The sequence below is a fragment of the Arvicanthis niloticus genome, chromosome 3 (assembly GCF_011762505.2).
Source record: "Arvicanthis niloticus isolate mArvNil1 chromosome 3, mArvNil1.pat.X, whole genome shotgun sequence".
NCBI lineage: Eukaryota > Metazoa > Chordata > Mammalia > Rodentia > Muridae > Arvicanthis > Arvicanthis niloticus.
In genome coordinates, this window is record NC_047660.1 from 72260716 (window position 1) to 72276845 (window position 16130).

At 38.1% G+C, this 16130-nt stretch overlaps 1 protein-coding gene across 1 annotated transcript in view; it reads left to right on the forward strand.

Moving 5' to 3' along the window:
• Ero1a (endoplasmic reticulum oxidoreductase 1 alpha) overlaps positions 1 to 16130 on the forward strand; it is a 41837-nt gene that overhangs the window by 21399 nt on the left and 4308 nt on the right. The window contains exons 5-15 of the mRNA XM_034497789.2: positions 842 to 915; positions 998 to 1071; positions 2970 to 3090; positions 3893 to 3930; positions 7322 to 7333; positions 9539 to 9565; positions 9683 to 9775; positions 11330 to 11576; positions 12074 to 12143; positions 15820 to 15906; positions 15981 to 16114. Of these exons, the coding sequence (XP_034353680.1) occupies positions 842 to 915; positions 998 to 1071; positions 2970 to 3090; positions 3893 to 3930; positions 7322 to 7333; positions 9539 to 9565; positions 9683 to 9775; positions 11330 to 11576; positions 12074 to 12143; positions 15820 to 15906; positions 15981 to 16114 (977 nt within the window). The remainder of the gene's footprint in view (positions 1 to 841; positions 916 to 997; positions 1072 to 2969; positions 3091 to 3892; positions 3931 to 7321; positions 7334 to 9538; positions 9566 to 9682; positions 9776 to 11329; positions 11577 to 12073; positions 12144 to 15819; positions 15907 to 15980; positions 16115 to 16130) is intronic.

Genomic DNA, 16130 nt, shown 5'->3' on the forward strand with positions numbered 1-16130 from the left:
ATGCTGGGATTACAGACTATCGCATCTGGCTTCCTACATGGCCTCTAGGGATCAAACTCAGATCATTGAGCTTGCACAGCAAGCATGTCTACCTGTTGGACCATTTCCTGGCCCTTTGATATTCATTTTAAATTTTCTTTTGAAATAATTTTCAGTCTATGGCTATACCACTGTGAACATGCCAAATTTCATCTGAAATAATTTCCAATTTGGTGATATTATCAAGTCTCATGAGCTTGGTCTGTGTTGTACACAGGTCTAGTGGAAAAAAAATGAATGTACATGTTTAGATACCATGAAAAAATAGTTAATTGTTAAAGCATATGCTTTAGGTATCTGAAGCTACTGGCATCCTTTGTATAAGATGTTCCTTCAGTTATGGCGTGGGAGGAAGTACAGCCACGGCTGCAAGGGAGGAAGAGAAAGCCAATGCTTATTGTCAAGTCACCAGGACACTGCCTTCCGATGTGCCTCATGGCTTCTATGTGTCTCAGAACCTTTTCCTTGTGGACAGCTTAGTCACTGTTGATCACAGTGATCTTTATTTTGTGAACATTATAGTAAATTGTGTTTCTGACAAAAACAATTGGCAAAAAAGCCTTTCACCTACTTTTTAGATGTCATTTTATGCTTTGAAGCCCAGGTTGATAGTGGGAGGCAGAACCAGCCTGGTTAATTTTTTAATTTCTTAAAGTTGTGTGGCTCATGCCTGTAATCCCGGCATTCAGGAGGTTGAAATAGGGAAATTATATGGTGAGTCAGTTTTGGGCTACTTTGTATCAAAAACAAAAATGGAAGCAGCAAGTTTAAAATGTAATAAATCTGTTCTCTTTCCATTTAGTATTCTGAGGAAGCCAACCTCATTGAGGAATGTGAGCGAGCTGAGCAACTTGGAGCAGTGGATGAATCTCTGAGGTGACTTGCTCTTCGTGGTTTGTTGTTTTTCTGCATCACAGTTAACTGGAAAAGAGACTAACACAATTTTCCTTATTTGAAGTGAGGAGACCCAGAAGGCTGTACTTCAGTGGACCAAGCACGATGATTCTTCAGACAGTTTCTGTGAAGTTGATGGTATGACATTTGTTAAAGCATGTGTTAATGTTCCAGATGATGCCGTAAGAGAAAAAAAAAAAAAAAAAAAAAAAAAAAAAAAAACCACAACCAACCAGTCAGTCAGTGAACCTGCCTTCTTCCCTGTCTGCTTGCCTGCCTCCCTTCCGTCCTGCCTCCCTTCCATTCACTGTATTAAGCATTAAACTCAGGCTTGGATCCTAGTCAAGTGCTTTATCAAGAGCTGCTCCAGAAGCTGCCCCCAATTCTTAAAAAATTACTTTAAAAATCGCAGTTCTAATAGTGTGACGTCCCCTCCAAAAGCTAAGCAAAACGATTGGACTTAACAATGACATTCCTTGGTATGTAACTCAAAAGAATTGGAGGAGGACTCAGACACAGGCAAAGTAATGTTCGTTCATAAGAGGCACAAGGTAAAATGGTCCATGTGTCTTATCACCAGGTGCAAACATAATTGAAATGTGTTATATATGATGCACATGAATACTATTGAACAATAAGAGGGAATGAGCTTCCAACGAATGGGGCAGAACCTTGGAAGCATGGTGGGTGAAAGAAGTGAGCACAAAGACAAGTGTTGTATGAATCCACTTGTGAACTGTCTGGGACAGGCAACGTCATAGCAACAGGAAGTGGATTAGTGGTTAGTAACTGTGCTGGGGTGGTAGATGGAGAGTTAATTGTTGAATGATCACAATTTCTGTTTAGGGTGGTAGAAAAGTTTTGGAAACAGAAAGTGGCAATGACCACACAACATTGTGAGTGTAACTTACTGGTTCACTGTATATGGTGGAAGTGGCCAAGTTCATTATCTGTATTTTTACCACAGTTAAAAATTAAAAATAGATTCTATAAAACATTATCTATTACATTTTGCAGGTTGATGTAATTTATAGTAGTTTATAGTTCTCTTTCTTTCACATTTTGCAAAAGTAGCTAAATGTAGGAAAAAGGAAGACGTCATTTGTAGATGCTGCTGGACTGTGAACCTTTTCTGTGCTTTTAGTGTAGAGAATATTGAGCCATGACGTTGAGTCTGCAGCCGGTGCTGAAATTGCACAGCCTTAGATTGCATTAGGACTTTGATCAAGATTTATTGATTCTTTCTTTAGTATCTTTTTTCTGTTTGCATTGTTTGCCTCTGCATTGGCTAAGCAAAATTAAATCAAATTTGAATTTTGATATTATTTGTATGGTTCTATAGTAGTGGACTAATGAACTTTTGAAAAATTAGTGAAAAGAATGGATGGTGGTGGATGCCTTTAATCCAGCTGGTTATTGGTTGGCCATTTCTTCTGTCTCTGCTCCATCTTTGTCCCTGCATTTTTTTTAGATTGGACAAATTTAGGGTTGCTAGTTTTGTGGGTAGGTTGGTGGCCTTATCCCTACACTGGGGGTCCTGCCTGCTATAGGAGGTGGCCTCTCGAGGTTTCATGTCCCCATTGTTAGGCATCTTGACTAAGGTCACCTGCATTGACTCCTGGGAGCCTTTCTAATCCCAGGTCTCTTGGACTTCCTAGAGATTTCCTCCCTCCCCCCAATCCCCCCAAGCCCAGCAGCTGCAGATTTCCATTCATTCTTCTGGCCCTCTGGGCCTCCCCGAGACAGGATTTTTCTATGTAACCCTTACTGTCCTGGAATTCACGTTATAGACCAAGCTGGTCTCAAGCTCAGACATCCTCCTGCCTGACAGTCTCCTGAGTGCTGGGGTCACAGGTGTGCGTCACAGGTGTGCGTCACACCCAGCTCATGCTTTCCTGTGTTTACTACTTGCAGCATCAGGGATTTTTGTAACATTTGTGTACAGTTAATGTGGCTGTTTGTTTCTCCTTATTTTTCTTTCCCCTAAAAAGTTTTTCTGAAATAGGTAAGGTTTGGTGAAACGTTTTGTCTTGCAGACATCCAGTCCCCCGATGCTGAGTACGTGGACTTACTTCTTAACCCTGAGCGCTACACAGGCTACAAGGGGCCCGATGCTTGGAGGATATGGAGTGTCATCTATGAAGAAAACTGTTTTAAGTACGTATTGTCTTCCTAGACCTCTGCAAATCAAGTTCATGTTCTTAAAAGATTGACTGGGACATAGAAACTTAAATGTCCTGTTTCCCCATGGGCACTGGCACAAGTTGCAACAACTACTTCTTTAAAGACTTAGACCTTTTTAGGATTGGAGACACTGAACAAACATTCCTGAGTGGATTGTAGGATCTCATTAAGTAGATGAAGTCATTTGGGAATCGGGCTTTGCTTCATTTACCAAGGTCACTATAGCGGATGGTATAGATTAGCATCTACAGCCTAAGACTCCCTCTGTTACTCTCTTGGCTCCTTTCTGTGGCCACAGTTATTTTAGCCTCTTCAACCTAAATTGATTTCCGAGAACAGCTCCAATGTGACATTTTTGTGTACTCGATGTATGTTACACATAGTGCTAAACATGTCACAGACGTTTCTCCTTTAGTTCTTATGCTAACAATGTATCATAGTCATAACTGCTCACAGATGGAGAATCTGAAACTTTTAAGTTAGATGTTTGTTCAGTGCTTAGGAGAAACACCTCCTGTGTAATTCTTAACCACTACAATAGAAGTTGATCACTGGGTAACAATGCCTCAGGTTCTTCACTTAGAAGCCTGAAGGCTCTAAAGAATATGTATATATTTGTGTGTGTGTGTGTGTGTGTGTGTGTGTGTGTGCATGTGCATGGTTCTCCCAGGGACAAAAGATCTGCTTGATAACACATTTTACTTTCTAAATCAGATACAACTGTAACATTATTGGTAACACTGATGTTCATACAGGACAATCCTTTTGTTTGTAGGCCACAGACAATTCAAAGGCCGTTGGCTTCTGGGCAAGGTGAGTTATTTGCATCTTCTCTTGTTTATTGGCAAGTGGATTTGGGTTAGAGTGAAGAAGAAGGCAAGGTTAAGTGGCAAGGGCAGTTGGTCAAGTAGTCCACTGTTTCTAGACAGTAATCTCTCCCTTGTGAAGGCAGAGCTATTCTTCTAAGGATATTCATGATGTTAGACCATTATAATACAAAGATTAGGTTATATATTTACTATCTGTTTTTGCGATGCACTAAGTATTTGTTCGCTTACTTCAGTTTCAGTTTCATTCATCCTCCAGATAAATGAATATTCCAAACATTTACCTAATTTTAAAAAATAACTTGATCTTGAGAGTAAGTTTAATGGTGTAGTGCTTGGTCACCATGGCTGACACGCTGGGCTTGATTCCCAGCCAAATAACACACACACACACACACACACACACACACCACACCACACATACACAGAGTCACGTACACACACAATGCACACACTCACACACAACACACACATACATACACACACAACCCTCAAGTAAAAGACTTTAAATTCTATTCATATTTCACATCCGATTATAAGTTCACATGCCTTATGTTTCGCTGAATTTAAGTTTTCATTGTCCATTTACATTTAAGATATGGTCTAAATGCTGCCTTTCCCCGAACATTTCCCTTCCCTTTTGGAAGTCATCTTTGGCTCCCTATGATGCAGCACATGCTGTTTGCTGCCTTCTTATAATCTGTTTACTAGTGGCATCATTCTGTTATTTATATACGTATTCATCTGCCCTAGTACTTTGGGATATGGGCAGCAATTATCTCAATATAGAGCTTGGTAATTATGGAGCAAGTTGCTAGATAAATGATGATGGAAATTGTTTTCCCCATTGAACAGTTTCTTTAAAAGAATTAGAGAAATTGATACATTTTAGAATTTCAATAAAAGTTTGATTTTGGATACTGTCTAGAACAGTGTAAAAATCACTTATTCTTGCAAGAACTGGTTATTCACCATTGTGCAAGGCATTATGTAGATGCCAAGAGGGCATGCAGTTTCAAATTACCCTCTCAGTTAATAATAGTTTATAGAATAAACAATTCTACATATGATTTCTGAGTTATTTTAGAAATTACATATTCTTTTTTTTTTTAAAAGAATTATTTGTTTATTTTATGTATATGAGTACACTGTAGCTGTCTTCAGACATACCAGAAGAGGGCATTGGATTCCATTACAGATGGTTGTGAGCCACCATATGGTTGCTGGGAATTGAACTCAGGACCTCTGGAAGAGCAGTCAGTGCTCTTAACTGCTGAGCCGTCTCTCCAGCCCAGACATTACATATTCTTATTGCCTTACTTTTATATTGTTGTGAAGAGATATTGTGACCAAGGCAACTTATATAAGAAAGTATTTAATTGAGTTTTAGAGGGCTTAATTTTGACTTTTAATTACAGTTTTAGAGGGTTAATTCATGACCATCATGGTAGGGAATGTGGCAGCAGGCAGGTGTGCATGGCACTGGAGAAGTAGCTGAGAGTTCACATATGATCCACAAGTCTAGGGCATAGGGAGGCTCAGCCTAGATGACTTGGGCTTTGTAAACCTAAAGCCCAGCTCCAGTGACACACCTCCTTTAACAAGGCCACTCCTCCTGATCCTTCCCAAACAGTTTGGGGACCAAGCATTGAAATATTGGCGCTTGTAGGGGCCATTCTCATTCACAATACCAGCTATGTCTCTCAGGAGGGCTTATTGATAGAATCTTTGTTGCCCTTTCAGCAAATATGTAAGGTTTTTACTTTCTCAGTTCATTTGAAAAGACGCTGACGTCATACTCAGTAAGCACTGCTGTAAGTCAAGTCTTCCTTAGGAAAGAAAGAACATTTTAGGTGGTACAGAGGTGTATGTGGTGGGGCAGGGGAAGCTGTTGATCTAATTAGGTGAAGTGCAGATTCATAGGTAAGTGTTCTCTATTATCAGCTCATATTTAATCACTTTTATTCATTTTAGTGAAAATGGGAACTATCTCAGTGATTATCAGAAAACAAGCTACATGGTATGTGTGTAGGGACACAGTATAATACAGTTGTAACAAACATTGTGACATTTGTAACAATGGGAGGAAGTGGAGATGATGGAGAGAAGTTCATTTAAATAAAGGATGATCAGCAGCACAGCGATGGAAAAACACATAGATAAAGACAGTATCTATAGAACAGTACTTCTAAATACCTAAATACACGAAAGATATCACAATTTCCAAAATATAAATCATGTTTGTCTTGGCAAGGCAAACTGGGATCTGGGCTTGGTTCTCAGTACACACTTATAATCATCATAACTCCAGCTCCAGGGGCCTGGAGTCTTCTTCTGATCTGTGCGGGCTCCGGGCAGTCACGTGGTGCACAGGCATACATGCAGATAAAACATCGATACATATAAAACAAAATAAATACATCTAAAAAATATTAAAACATTGCTAATGAGTATATGTTTAACAAACAGTGATGGTGCTAAAGAAAAACAGGCAAAATATAACAAACTCGATGGTAGATTTTGGAGGCTTTATTGTCTTGTAATGTTTTATCTGGAATTTTTATTTTGTTTTGTTTTGCTCTTTTTCTGTTCTTTTGTTTGTTTTGTCCTATTCATCTTTGTTTTTGTTTTTATCCTACTAATTTGTATATGCATTTTTGTTTCTAATGTGAGAACAAGAAAGAGTGTGGGTTTGGATATGTGAGAAAGTGGGGATGAGGGGAGGAGTTGTGGGGAGGAAGCGGGGGTAATGAAGAGGAGTTGTGGGGATGATGGGGAGGAGTTGTGGGGATGATGAGGGGAGGAAGTGGGGATGATGCAGAGGGGTTGTGGGAGGGAGAAATGTAATCCAAAAGTATTATATCAAATTTTTTTTCAATAAAAAAATAATCTAAAACAGAAAAATAGGAACAGTGAAGATTATGTTTCAACAGTAAGTAAGCAACCGCATATAAACTGCTGCATCATGAGGGATTTGAATTTTACAGGCTTTAAAAGCAGTCCACAGGTTAAATCTTGTCAGTCTGGAGGAATGAAAGCAGTAATACAAACCTTTAACAGAATCTTGTTATAGCTTTAGGATAATAAATGCACAAAAAGATTACTGTCCAGGTGCACAGAGGTGCTTTAGATGTGTGAGCTGCTGGCAGACAGTGTGCTACACTTCCCTGCCTATCAGCACGGGTGAATTCTGTAAGCCTAGACTACTCCTGGCTAGAGATGTAGCTATGGGTGCCCTTTCTCCTGACCTTACTTGTATGGATACATTGACTAAAAGAATCATTAAATTACTTTCATGAAAGTGTAGCATTTCAGAAAGAAAAGGTGGAGGTAATTTATAATAATATAACAAAAAATTGTTTTGTTTTATTTTTCAGGAAAAAGTAAAGGTACGTATTTTTATCATGCATTTATATATCAGTTCTGCTTGATACTCAGATGTGTGTTCTTTGGCAGACTGTATTTCTGTCCACTTCCCCTGACACTCAAAGTAAGTTTTTATTTCCTCTCTTTGTTATTTTAGAGCAGTGGTTCTCAATCACGCATTCAACATGAAGTGTCTTTTTTTCAGAATCTCTTGTTTGCTAAACATCATTTTTCCCCCCTTCCCTTCTCCCTCTTGTTCCGGCCCAAAGGTTTTTTATTTATTTATTTATTATATGTAAATATACTGTAGCTGTCTTCAGACACCCCATAAGAGGGCTTCAGATCCCATTACAGATGACTGTGAGTCACCATACAGTTGCTGGGATTTGAACTCATGACCTCCAGAAGACCAGTCAGTGCTCTTAACTGCTGAGCTATCTCACCATCATTCTTACATTTAATTTTATTAAATGTATTTATTTATTTAGTGGATGTGTGTGAGTACATGCTGCCATGATATGCGTGTGGAGCACAGCAAACAGCTTGGGAGGAGTTGGGTTTTTTTCACTGTGTGGGTCCTTGTGGTTAAAGGTGGGTCATCAGGTTTGGAGGTGTGTGCCTTTACTTACTGAGACAGGGTTTCTCTGTGTACCTCTAGCTGTCCTGGAACTTTCTCTATAGACCTCAAACTTACAGAGATCTGCCTGTCTCTGTCTTCTGAGTGCCAGAGTTAAAGGCATGTGCCATCACTGCCTAGATTTAGTTTATTTTTTATTATATTTATGTGTGTGTCTCTGTGTTGGGGTGGGTGTACATGTGAATGCATTTGTCTGTGGAGGCCAGAAGAGAGTGTCAGACTGTCTAGAGGTGGAGTTCTGGGCCGTTGCAAGCTGCCCACATGGTGCTGGGAAACACACTCAGAGCCTCCGTAGGAGCAGTACATGCTCTTACCACTAGGCCGTCTCTCTGGCCCATGCTTTAATATTTTTCTTTGCTGTTTTGATAGATAAAAATATACTTTTAATTGTCATCTCTTAGTTACTGGCATGACTGAACAGTTCATATCAGTTATTCTAATTGTAGACTTCTATTCCTCACTTAACTTTTTTAATGGGTATTTTAACATTTAATTGTTCATGGGCTGTTATATTTGAAATACTAGTCCCTTGTCACGATTGTAACATGTATCTTTTCCAGCTTGTTTGCCTTTTGTTTGCTTTTATTTAGTTACTTTTCTGACTAACGTGTGAAGTTTTTATGTAGTTGGGTTTATAGTTTTTATGTCTTCCATAGATTTATGCTTGGCTGGTTTATTATCATTTTAAACAACTTTAGTAAAATAAAAGGATCCCTACATAATAGTATTTATCATCTCTGTAGCAAGTACTGTATAAGTGTAATCATATATTTTATAAAATGTGCACAATATTTTCATGTTATTGTTCTATTATACTTCCTTGTCAGTTTTAATAGCTGTGTTATCTAGTTAAATACTTTGCTAACTCAGACATTACTGACTGGTTTCATTACTTGAGGCTTTAAAATTAAAACAGTAACCTTTCTACAAATTCTTTGTCCTCTCCCCATTTTATTTTTTTAGACCATAATTCTGAAGGCAGAATTAGTAAGCTTTAGTGTTTTGACAATGGTATGACTAGGTCGCAGAGCACGAGAGAGAGTGGTTAGTGCTGGCCTACTGCTCTTTGGATGTAGCGAGCTGCATGGAATTCTGTTCCATCTGCAGAATCATCTTACAGTGATTGTTTCTTCCGAACCTAAAAGTATGTAATACGTCTTGAATTTTCAAAGCATAGATGGCTTTGGCAATTTATCTAGTTATGTAATCTTGCTAGATTTAGTGTATGTGCCTGTGTGCGTGTGTGCATGCACATGTATGTGTATGAACACGTGCGTGTGTGTTATTTGTGGGAGAGCAGTCTTGGAGATTGAGCTCAGGAGCTGTAAACGTGATAGCCAAGTGATGTGTCACAGAGTGACATCCCTCCTGACTCCAAATTCTACAGTGATAACATATGAAACATTTTATTGAAGAAGTCAGGAGACAGGTCTGACTGAGGAATAGGGTGGCACTTAACCTGGATTCACACCCAAACTTCTCTTCTTTGAAGAAATAAGATTTAGACCTTTAGCTGGAACAGTTCTTAGTACTTGGACATTCACATTTTGGTGTTATGAAAAAATAAGACTTATTTTTCTTTTAATTTCAGAGAACACATTTTACAGCTGGCTAGAAGGTAATTAGAAACTTTTAAACAAATTTAAATGTTTTTTATTTTTAAATCATAAAGTAATTCTTAAAATCCCAAGATTCACATATAAATTTTAATTTTCAAATCATTGATTTCTTTTAGGCCTCTGTGTAGAAAAGAGAGCATTCTACAGGCTCATCTCTGGCCTACATGCCAGCATTAATGTGCATTTGAGTGCAAGGTATCTTTTACAAGGTATGTGACTTTTGAAATCTTTCATTAACTTGCTTTTTAGGTATTCTTAGAATTTTCTCAGTATTTACCTGGGTGGGGAAAAAAAGAGACTTGTTTTGATTATTGGGCAGTAAGAATCCACTTGTAAACAGTAGTAACTAGGAATGTGTATATAGTTGAATGGCTCTATGTATTATTAATTTTCTCAAAATTAGATATATCACTTTGGAAATTTTCTTTGGTTTTGCTGTGGGAATTAAAATACCCTCAACAGGACAGTTTGTTATTGTATGAGAGCCTTTGTGTGTAGACTTTAATGGGTACAGTATTGTCTGCTGTCCTCATGGTTTAGGATGCTGACGGAAAATGAAACCATGGTTGATTTTTCCTCAATAACTTATTCCCTCTGAAACTGGAATGTATTTTACCTTTCAGAAATAAAATGGTGACTCTGATTTGAAATAGATGCTTGAAACTCATTGGTAATTTCAGAAAGTCATTAAAAAATTTTGCTTTTATTTTTAATTATACTTGAGTTGTGGAGGGCGGGTTTGTGCATGTGAGCACAGGTGCCTCAGAGGCCAGAGGTGTCCACCTGGAGCAGGGGTTACAGGAAGCTGTGAGCTGCCATGGATGCTGGCAGCTAAACTCAGATCCTCTGAAAAAGCAGCACTTGCTCTTAACTGTTGAGCCACCCCTCCAGCTTAGCTAGGAATCTTTTAATTATATATTTTGATTTTATGGTTGTTGATATTCAGAAGTTTGGTTTTATCAAATACCTGTTTCCTTTTCTTTAAGAATGGATTCCAAAAGACAAAATTCTTAGTACAGATTTTTTGAAATTTTACCATTTTTTATTATTTATTTATTTATTTTTTGGTTTTTTTGAGACAAGGTTTCTCTGTGTAGCCCTGGCTGTCCTGGAACTCACTCTGTAGACCAGGCTGGCCTTGAACTCGGAAATCCACCTGCCTCTGTTTCCCAAGTGCTGGGATGAAAGGTGTGCACCACCACCGCCCGGCTTATCATTTATTTTTGATGGCAAGGTCTCACTATGTAGCCTTGGCTGTCCTGGCAATCTGTGTGTAGACCAAGCTAGCCTTGAACTCATAGAGATCCACCTGCCTCTGCTTTGAATTAAAGGCATGCACCACCATGCCTGGTTTACAGCAGAGTTTTTAAGGCTAAATTATTAAAAAAAAAAAAAAAAAAAACAACAATAACAACAAAAACCATAAACTTGGGGATGGAGAGATGGCTCAGTGGCTAAGAGCACTGACTGCCCTTCCAAAGGTCCTGAGTTCAATTCCCAGCAACCACATGGTGGCTCACAACCATCTGTAATGGAATCCGATGCTCTCTTTTGGAATGTCTGAAGACAGCTACAGTGTATTCGTCATATACATAAAATAAAATAAATAAAAATTAAAAAAAAACCATATACTGTTTTTTGGTTGAATTGTGTTTTTTAACTACAAAATGAAATTGACTTCTATAAGTATAAGTAGTTCCTTACAATTAAAATGAAAATTACTTAACTGTACAGTTCAATCATTTAATGTTCTTTCTTCTTAGATACTTGGCTGGAAAAGAAATGGGGCCACAATGTCACAGAATTTCAGCAGCGCTTTGATGGGATTGTGACAGAAGGAGAAGGTCCCAGAAGGCTGAAGAACTTGTACTTTCTGTACTTGATAGAGTTAAGGGCTCTCTCTAAAGTACTTCCGTTTTTTGAGCGCCCAGATTTTCAGCTCTTCACTGGAAATAAAGTTCAGGATGCAGAAAACAAAGCGTTACTTCTGGAGATACTTCATGAAATCAAGTAGGTGCTATACATGACAACATATGTATTAACATGGGTGAGGGGTGGTGTCCAGAGTAAAGTCTGTATTACTGGCTAGAGAAGGAAGCTGTCTTTAAAATAATGTAAATGTAGTTCTGTTCATTGAACTTTTAGTTGTTTTGAGATGGTCAGATTCTCCTGCCTCAGCTCCAGAGGTCTGGGAATGTGGGTGTGCATCTCCTGTCCTTCCCAGAGCTTCTGGAAGACCTTGGCTTTGCTTTGACTTACGTATTACACATTTTTTATGTTCTTAATGCCAGCATTGTTTTTATCTGCATAGTCTTAAGTTTAAGGCCTGACTTCTAATACACTTAGAATTTATATTTGAGGATAAGTATTTGTTTGCATTGGTGTTGGCTTTACTGATTTTTATTCTTTGTTAAATTATATTATTTATCTCTGACAAATAAAATATATTAGCAAGATTTTTGATGCTTCTAATTCATGAACATAAATGTTTTTTTGTTTAAATGCAGGTCATTTCCTTTGCATTTTGATGAGAATTCTTTTTTTGCTGGAGATAAAAATGAAGCACAAAAACTAAAGGTAATTATGAATCAACTTAATTGTTAGACACAGTCTGGCAACTGTGCAGGGATGACTGTAAAACAACAGTGTTATTGGGAGTGGAGTAAAACGATGCTTTAGAGAGGCTGTGGACAGAGATGGGTTAGGTGGGAAATCTTGCTCAGAGCTGAGTGCCCATTGGCAGAAGCTTTAGTGGCCAATTGCTCAGGGGATGATGAATAAACAGTCAGGTATTATATATTTCAGAACTGTTAAGAGCAGATTTTACTATAAAAGCATATGTTATGAATTAGTTATTATGGTTTTATTCTTCCACTTTAAGTAGTGAATATCAAAATATCATTGCATACCATAAACAATCTGATTGTCAATTAGAAAATAAATTTAAGGTATTTATACTTCATACTGAGTCTTGCCTGCCTCATAGCTTGTGGGCTTGATGTGACTTCCCCAGAGTATCTGTAACTCCCTCCCTGCTTCTCATGCTGATGGAAGAAGCTAAGCCGATCAGTCTGTGAAGTAAGTTCTTTTCGTGCATCGTTGTGAGGTCAGCTGTTAGTCAGCTGTTCTTGATACCAGTCTCTTTGCCCTGAGTGCTATCTAGACACAGACTTGGATCTCAGTGGTTATGCAATCCACACAGCTTCCAGGAGCTGGAAAGTGAGGGGAAGATGGCGCAGTAAGACTCCTTTTCTGTATGGTTTTTAATATGTTCGTATTTATACTTCATTTGCTGGTTTGTTGATGAGTGTTTTGGCATCTGCTCTTTTTTTAGACTGTACAAATTAGGAATATTTCTCATAGTGTTTTATTTTGATCTGAATTCCAGAACAGTCAGCTTTTATGTGCTTTGAAGTTTATGTATAGTCCTTACAGAAAAAAAAGTTATAGAAAATTAAAAAAATATTTGCATCAGATTTAAAAGCTTTCTGGTAAACATAGATTTGAACATTATTTATAAATTGATTTTTTTGGCAATGGTGGTATGCTTTAATCCCAGCACTTAGGAGGCAGAGGCAGGAGGATCTCTGTAAGTTCAAGGCCAGCCTGGTCTACATAGTGAATTCTAGGACAGACAAGGCTACACAGAGAAACTATGTCTCAAAAAAACCAAATGAATTAAGTTTTCATTATGGCTCCTTTATGGTAGCAGTGTACGGATAGAAAGAATTGCTAGTGTTCAAAACAGAATGGAGTCTGAAGGTTTATAAGACATTTGAGAATTTTGGCAAGAACCAGTCAGTTGAGTTTGATCCTTCTCCCAAATGACTGTAATCCACGATGAGAACATTGGATATGGCTTGTGTACTTGTACTTCCTGACTGGCTGGGAGGGGAGGGAGTGCCTGCCTGAGCAACAGAGCAGCAAGGCTCTGCTTTAATTAATAATTTAATTTCTGATTATTTTAATGATTGTATAGTTTTCTAATCAGAGATAACATTGGAATAGATCCAGATTAATAGACATTGTGGTTGTTTGTGGAAATTACAAAGATTTTCTCCTAATCCAGTAAATTACTAGCACATTCATATAGGTAGGCTATACTCATTTTATGTGGTTGGCATTAATTTTATAATGGTATTTGGCTATTATAAGCAACCCTGCGTGCTAGCTGTACATATCATGCAAAGATTTACTCAGAAGATGCTCTGTTCAAATATTTGGGTTATATAGATTCCAACACTAACCTTAGACTAGAGCAGGCATAATTTTTTATAATAATGTTTATAACTTGCAAGAATGATTGTCTCTTAAAGTAAAAGACTTTTAAGTCCTTTCTACATTAGTCCATTTTTAGTATCTTGTAATGTAAAATATAATTTGTCAAAAAACTCACTTTGTAGCCAGGCAGTGGTGGCGCACGCCTTTAATCTCAGCACTTGGGAGGCAGAGGCAGGTGGATTTCTGAGTTCGAGGCCAGCCTGGTCTACAGAGTGAGTTCCAGGACAGCTAGGGCTACTCAGAAGAACCCTGTCTGGAAAAACAAAACAAAACAAAACAAAACAAAACAAAACAAAACAAAACAACCAACCAACCAAACAAAACCCCAAAAAACAAAAAACTTACTTTGTATTCAGTGACATTCTTTAAGTGAACATGTATCACTGGCCTATGATACTTACATCTGCTTGGACATTCATGGAGCCTGTGTGGACTGCTGCTTCTTCTCTAGATAACTTGTCTCCATATAGATTTTGTAGACCTCTGGAACAGCTATTAATTGTCAGTAGGCCCTCTGGGAGGAGTTGGGCCTTACAAGCCCCTTCCTCTCTAGTAGTTAAAAGTATGATGCTTTTTCAATTAAAAAAATCCTCCAAACCTGGAATTAAACTACTGTTGGGTCAGTTTCTCTGTTCCTTTCTTCCTTCCAACCTCTGCCATTGCCCCCGTCCTTTGATTCCTCTCTAGTTCATGGTCTCCTTTTCTTTGTCACTGTTACCCCCCCACACACACACAGTGTAGATCTCTTTAATCTGCATAATGTTGTATGAATATGCATTCAGGGCTGACCAATTGGTATTGGATAAGCAACTAGGGACTCAACCCTGAGGAGATTTTCCCACCCCCAACCCCCTTTTTAAAAGTCAGAACACTAAAGGAAACTTCCTATTAAATCATGAAAACTGTCTATAGCACATTTAAAAAGGTGCTTTTTTTTTTTTTTTGAGATGGTTTCATCGCTAGTGTAGTGAAAGCTTTAAGCTTTCAGTGTAGCTGAGAGGTTCCTTGAGATTACAGGTCTCTACCACCTGGTTTATGTAGTCATGGAGGCAGAGCCCAGGGCTTTAGGTATGTTAGTCACTGCATCTTTATCCCATTGGTATTCTCGTTTGAAAATAGGATGTTCTCTTAATGAACTGGTCCATAAGTAACAAAGGGAGGAAGGTGTTAAAGTGTATGCTGGTCTGTTATGAACAACGTAATGCTCTGGTGTGGATAAACACGCACATATATATTTATACGCATATATATGCATATTAAATGTATTAAATACATATTTAAATGCATAAAAATATAAACTGAACAACATTCCAGATGTTGCACAGTACTAGAGGACAGGCACAGAAATGGGGGATGATAATTATGGAGTTTGAATTATATTTGTAGTGAATATTTTTAAAGTTTGGTGGTGCATACATGGCTATTAATTTTGCATGTGTGTATATATATTACACACATAGTAATATAATTATATATTAGTAGTAAATATATATTAGTAGATAATATATAATAAATATAAATTATGTTAGTAGCAAATATATAATTATATATTACTACCGATGTCAATAAATCAGTAATAATCTTTAGTGTTTTTCTTAATTCCAGGAAAGGAGAACTATAATTTAACTTTATCAAAGGCCACCTTCCTCAATCCTCCCTCCCTGTACCTTTTGGGTGATACCCTTTTATTCTACAACTGCCAATACTGATGTATACAACTAAATGACTTAGATAATCTTTTCAGCTGGTGTGGATTTGGAGTGAGGCAGGGCTGGTTTCAAAATGTACAGGTTACTAGGGGTGTGAATTAGGCCTGCTACTTAATGTGTATTGTATGTGGTTTTGGATCTCTGGTGAGGATTAACTGAAATGATAGGGAGGGGTTCTCATAGGTAGCAGATGCTCTGGTGCCCTGTGATACACAATCCACAGGGGAAGCAGTTCTTACATGATTCTGTTACATTGTTTGTAGGAGGACTTCCGACTACACTTTAGAAACATCTCCAGAATCATGGACTGTGTTGGCTGCTTCAAGTGCCGCCTGTGGGGAAAGCTTCAGGTAAGCCTGCTCCGGCTCCTTACTCATCCGTTGGCGAGCAGTTCCCTCATCTGTGTTTCCTGTTTCTGTTTTAGACTCAGGGTCTGGGCACTGCTCTGAAGATCTTGTTTTCTGAAAAACTGATAGCAAGTATGCCGGAAAGCGGGCCAAGTTATGAATTCCAGCTAACCAGACAAGAAATAGTATCATTGTTTAATGCATTTGGAAGGTTAGTTTTGATGTAC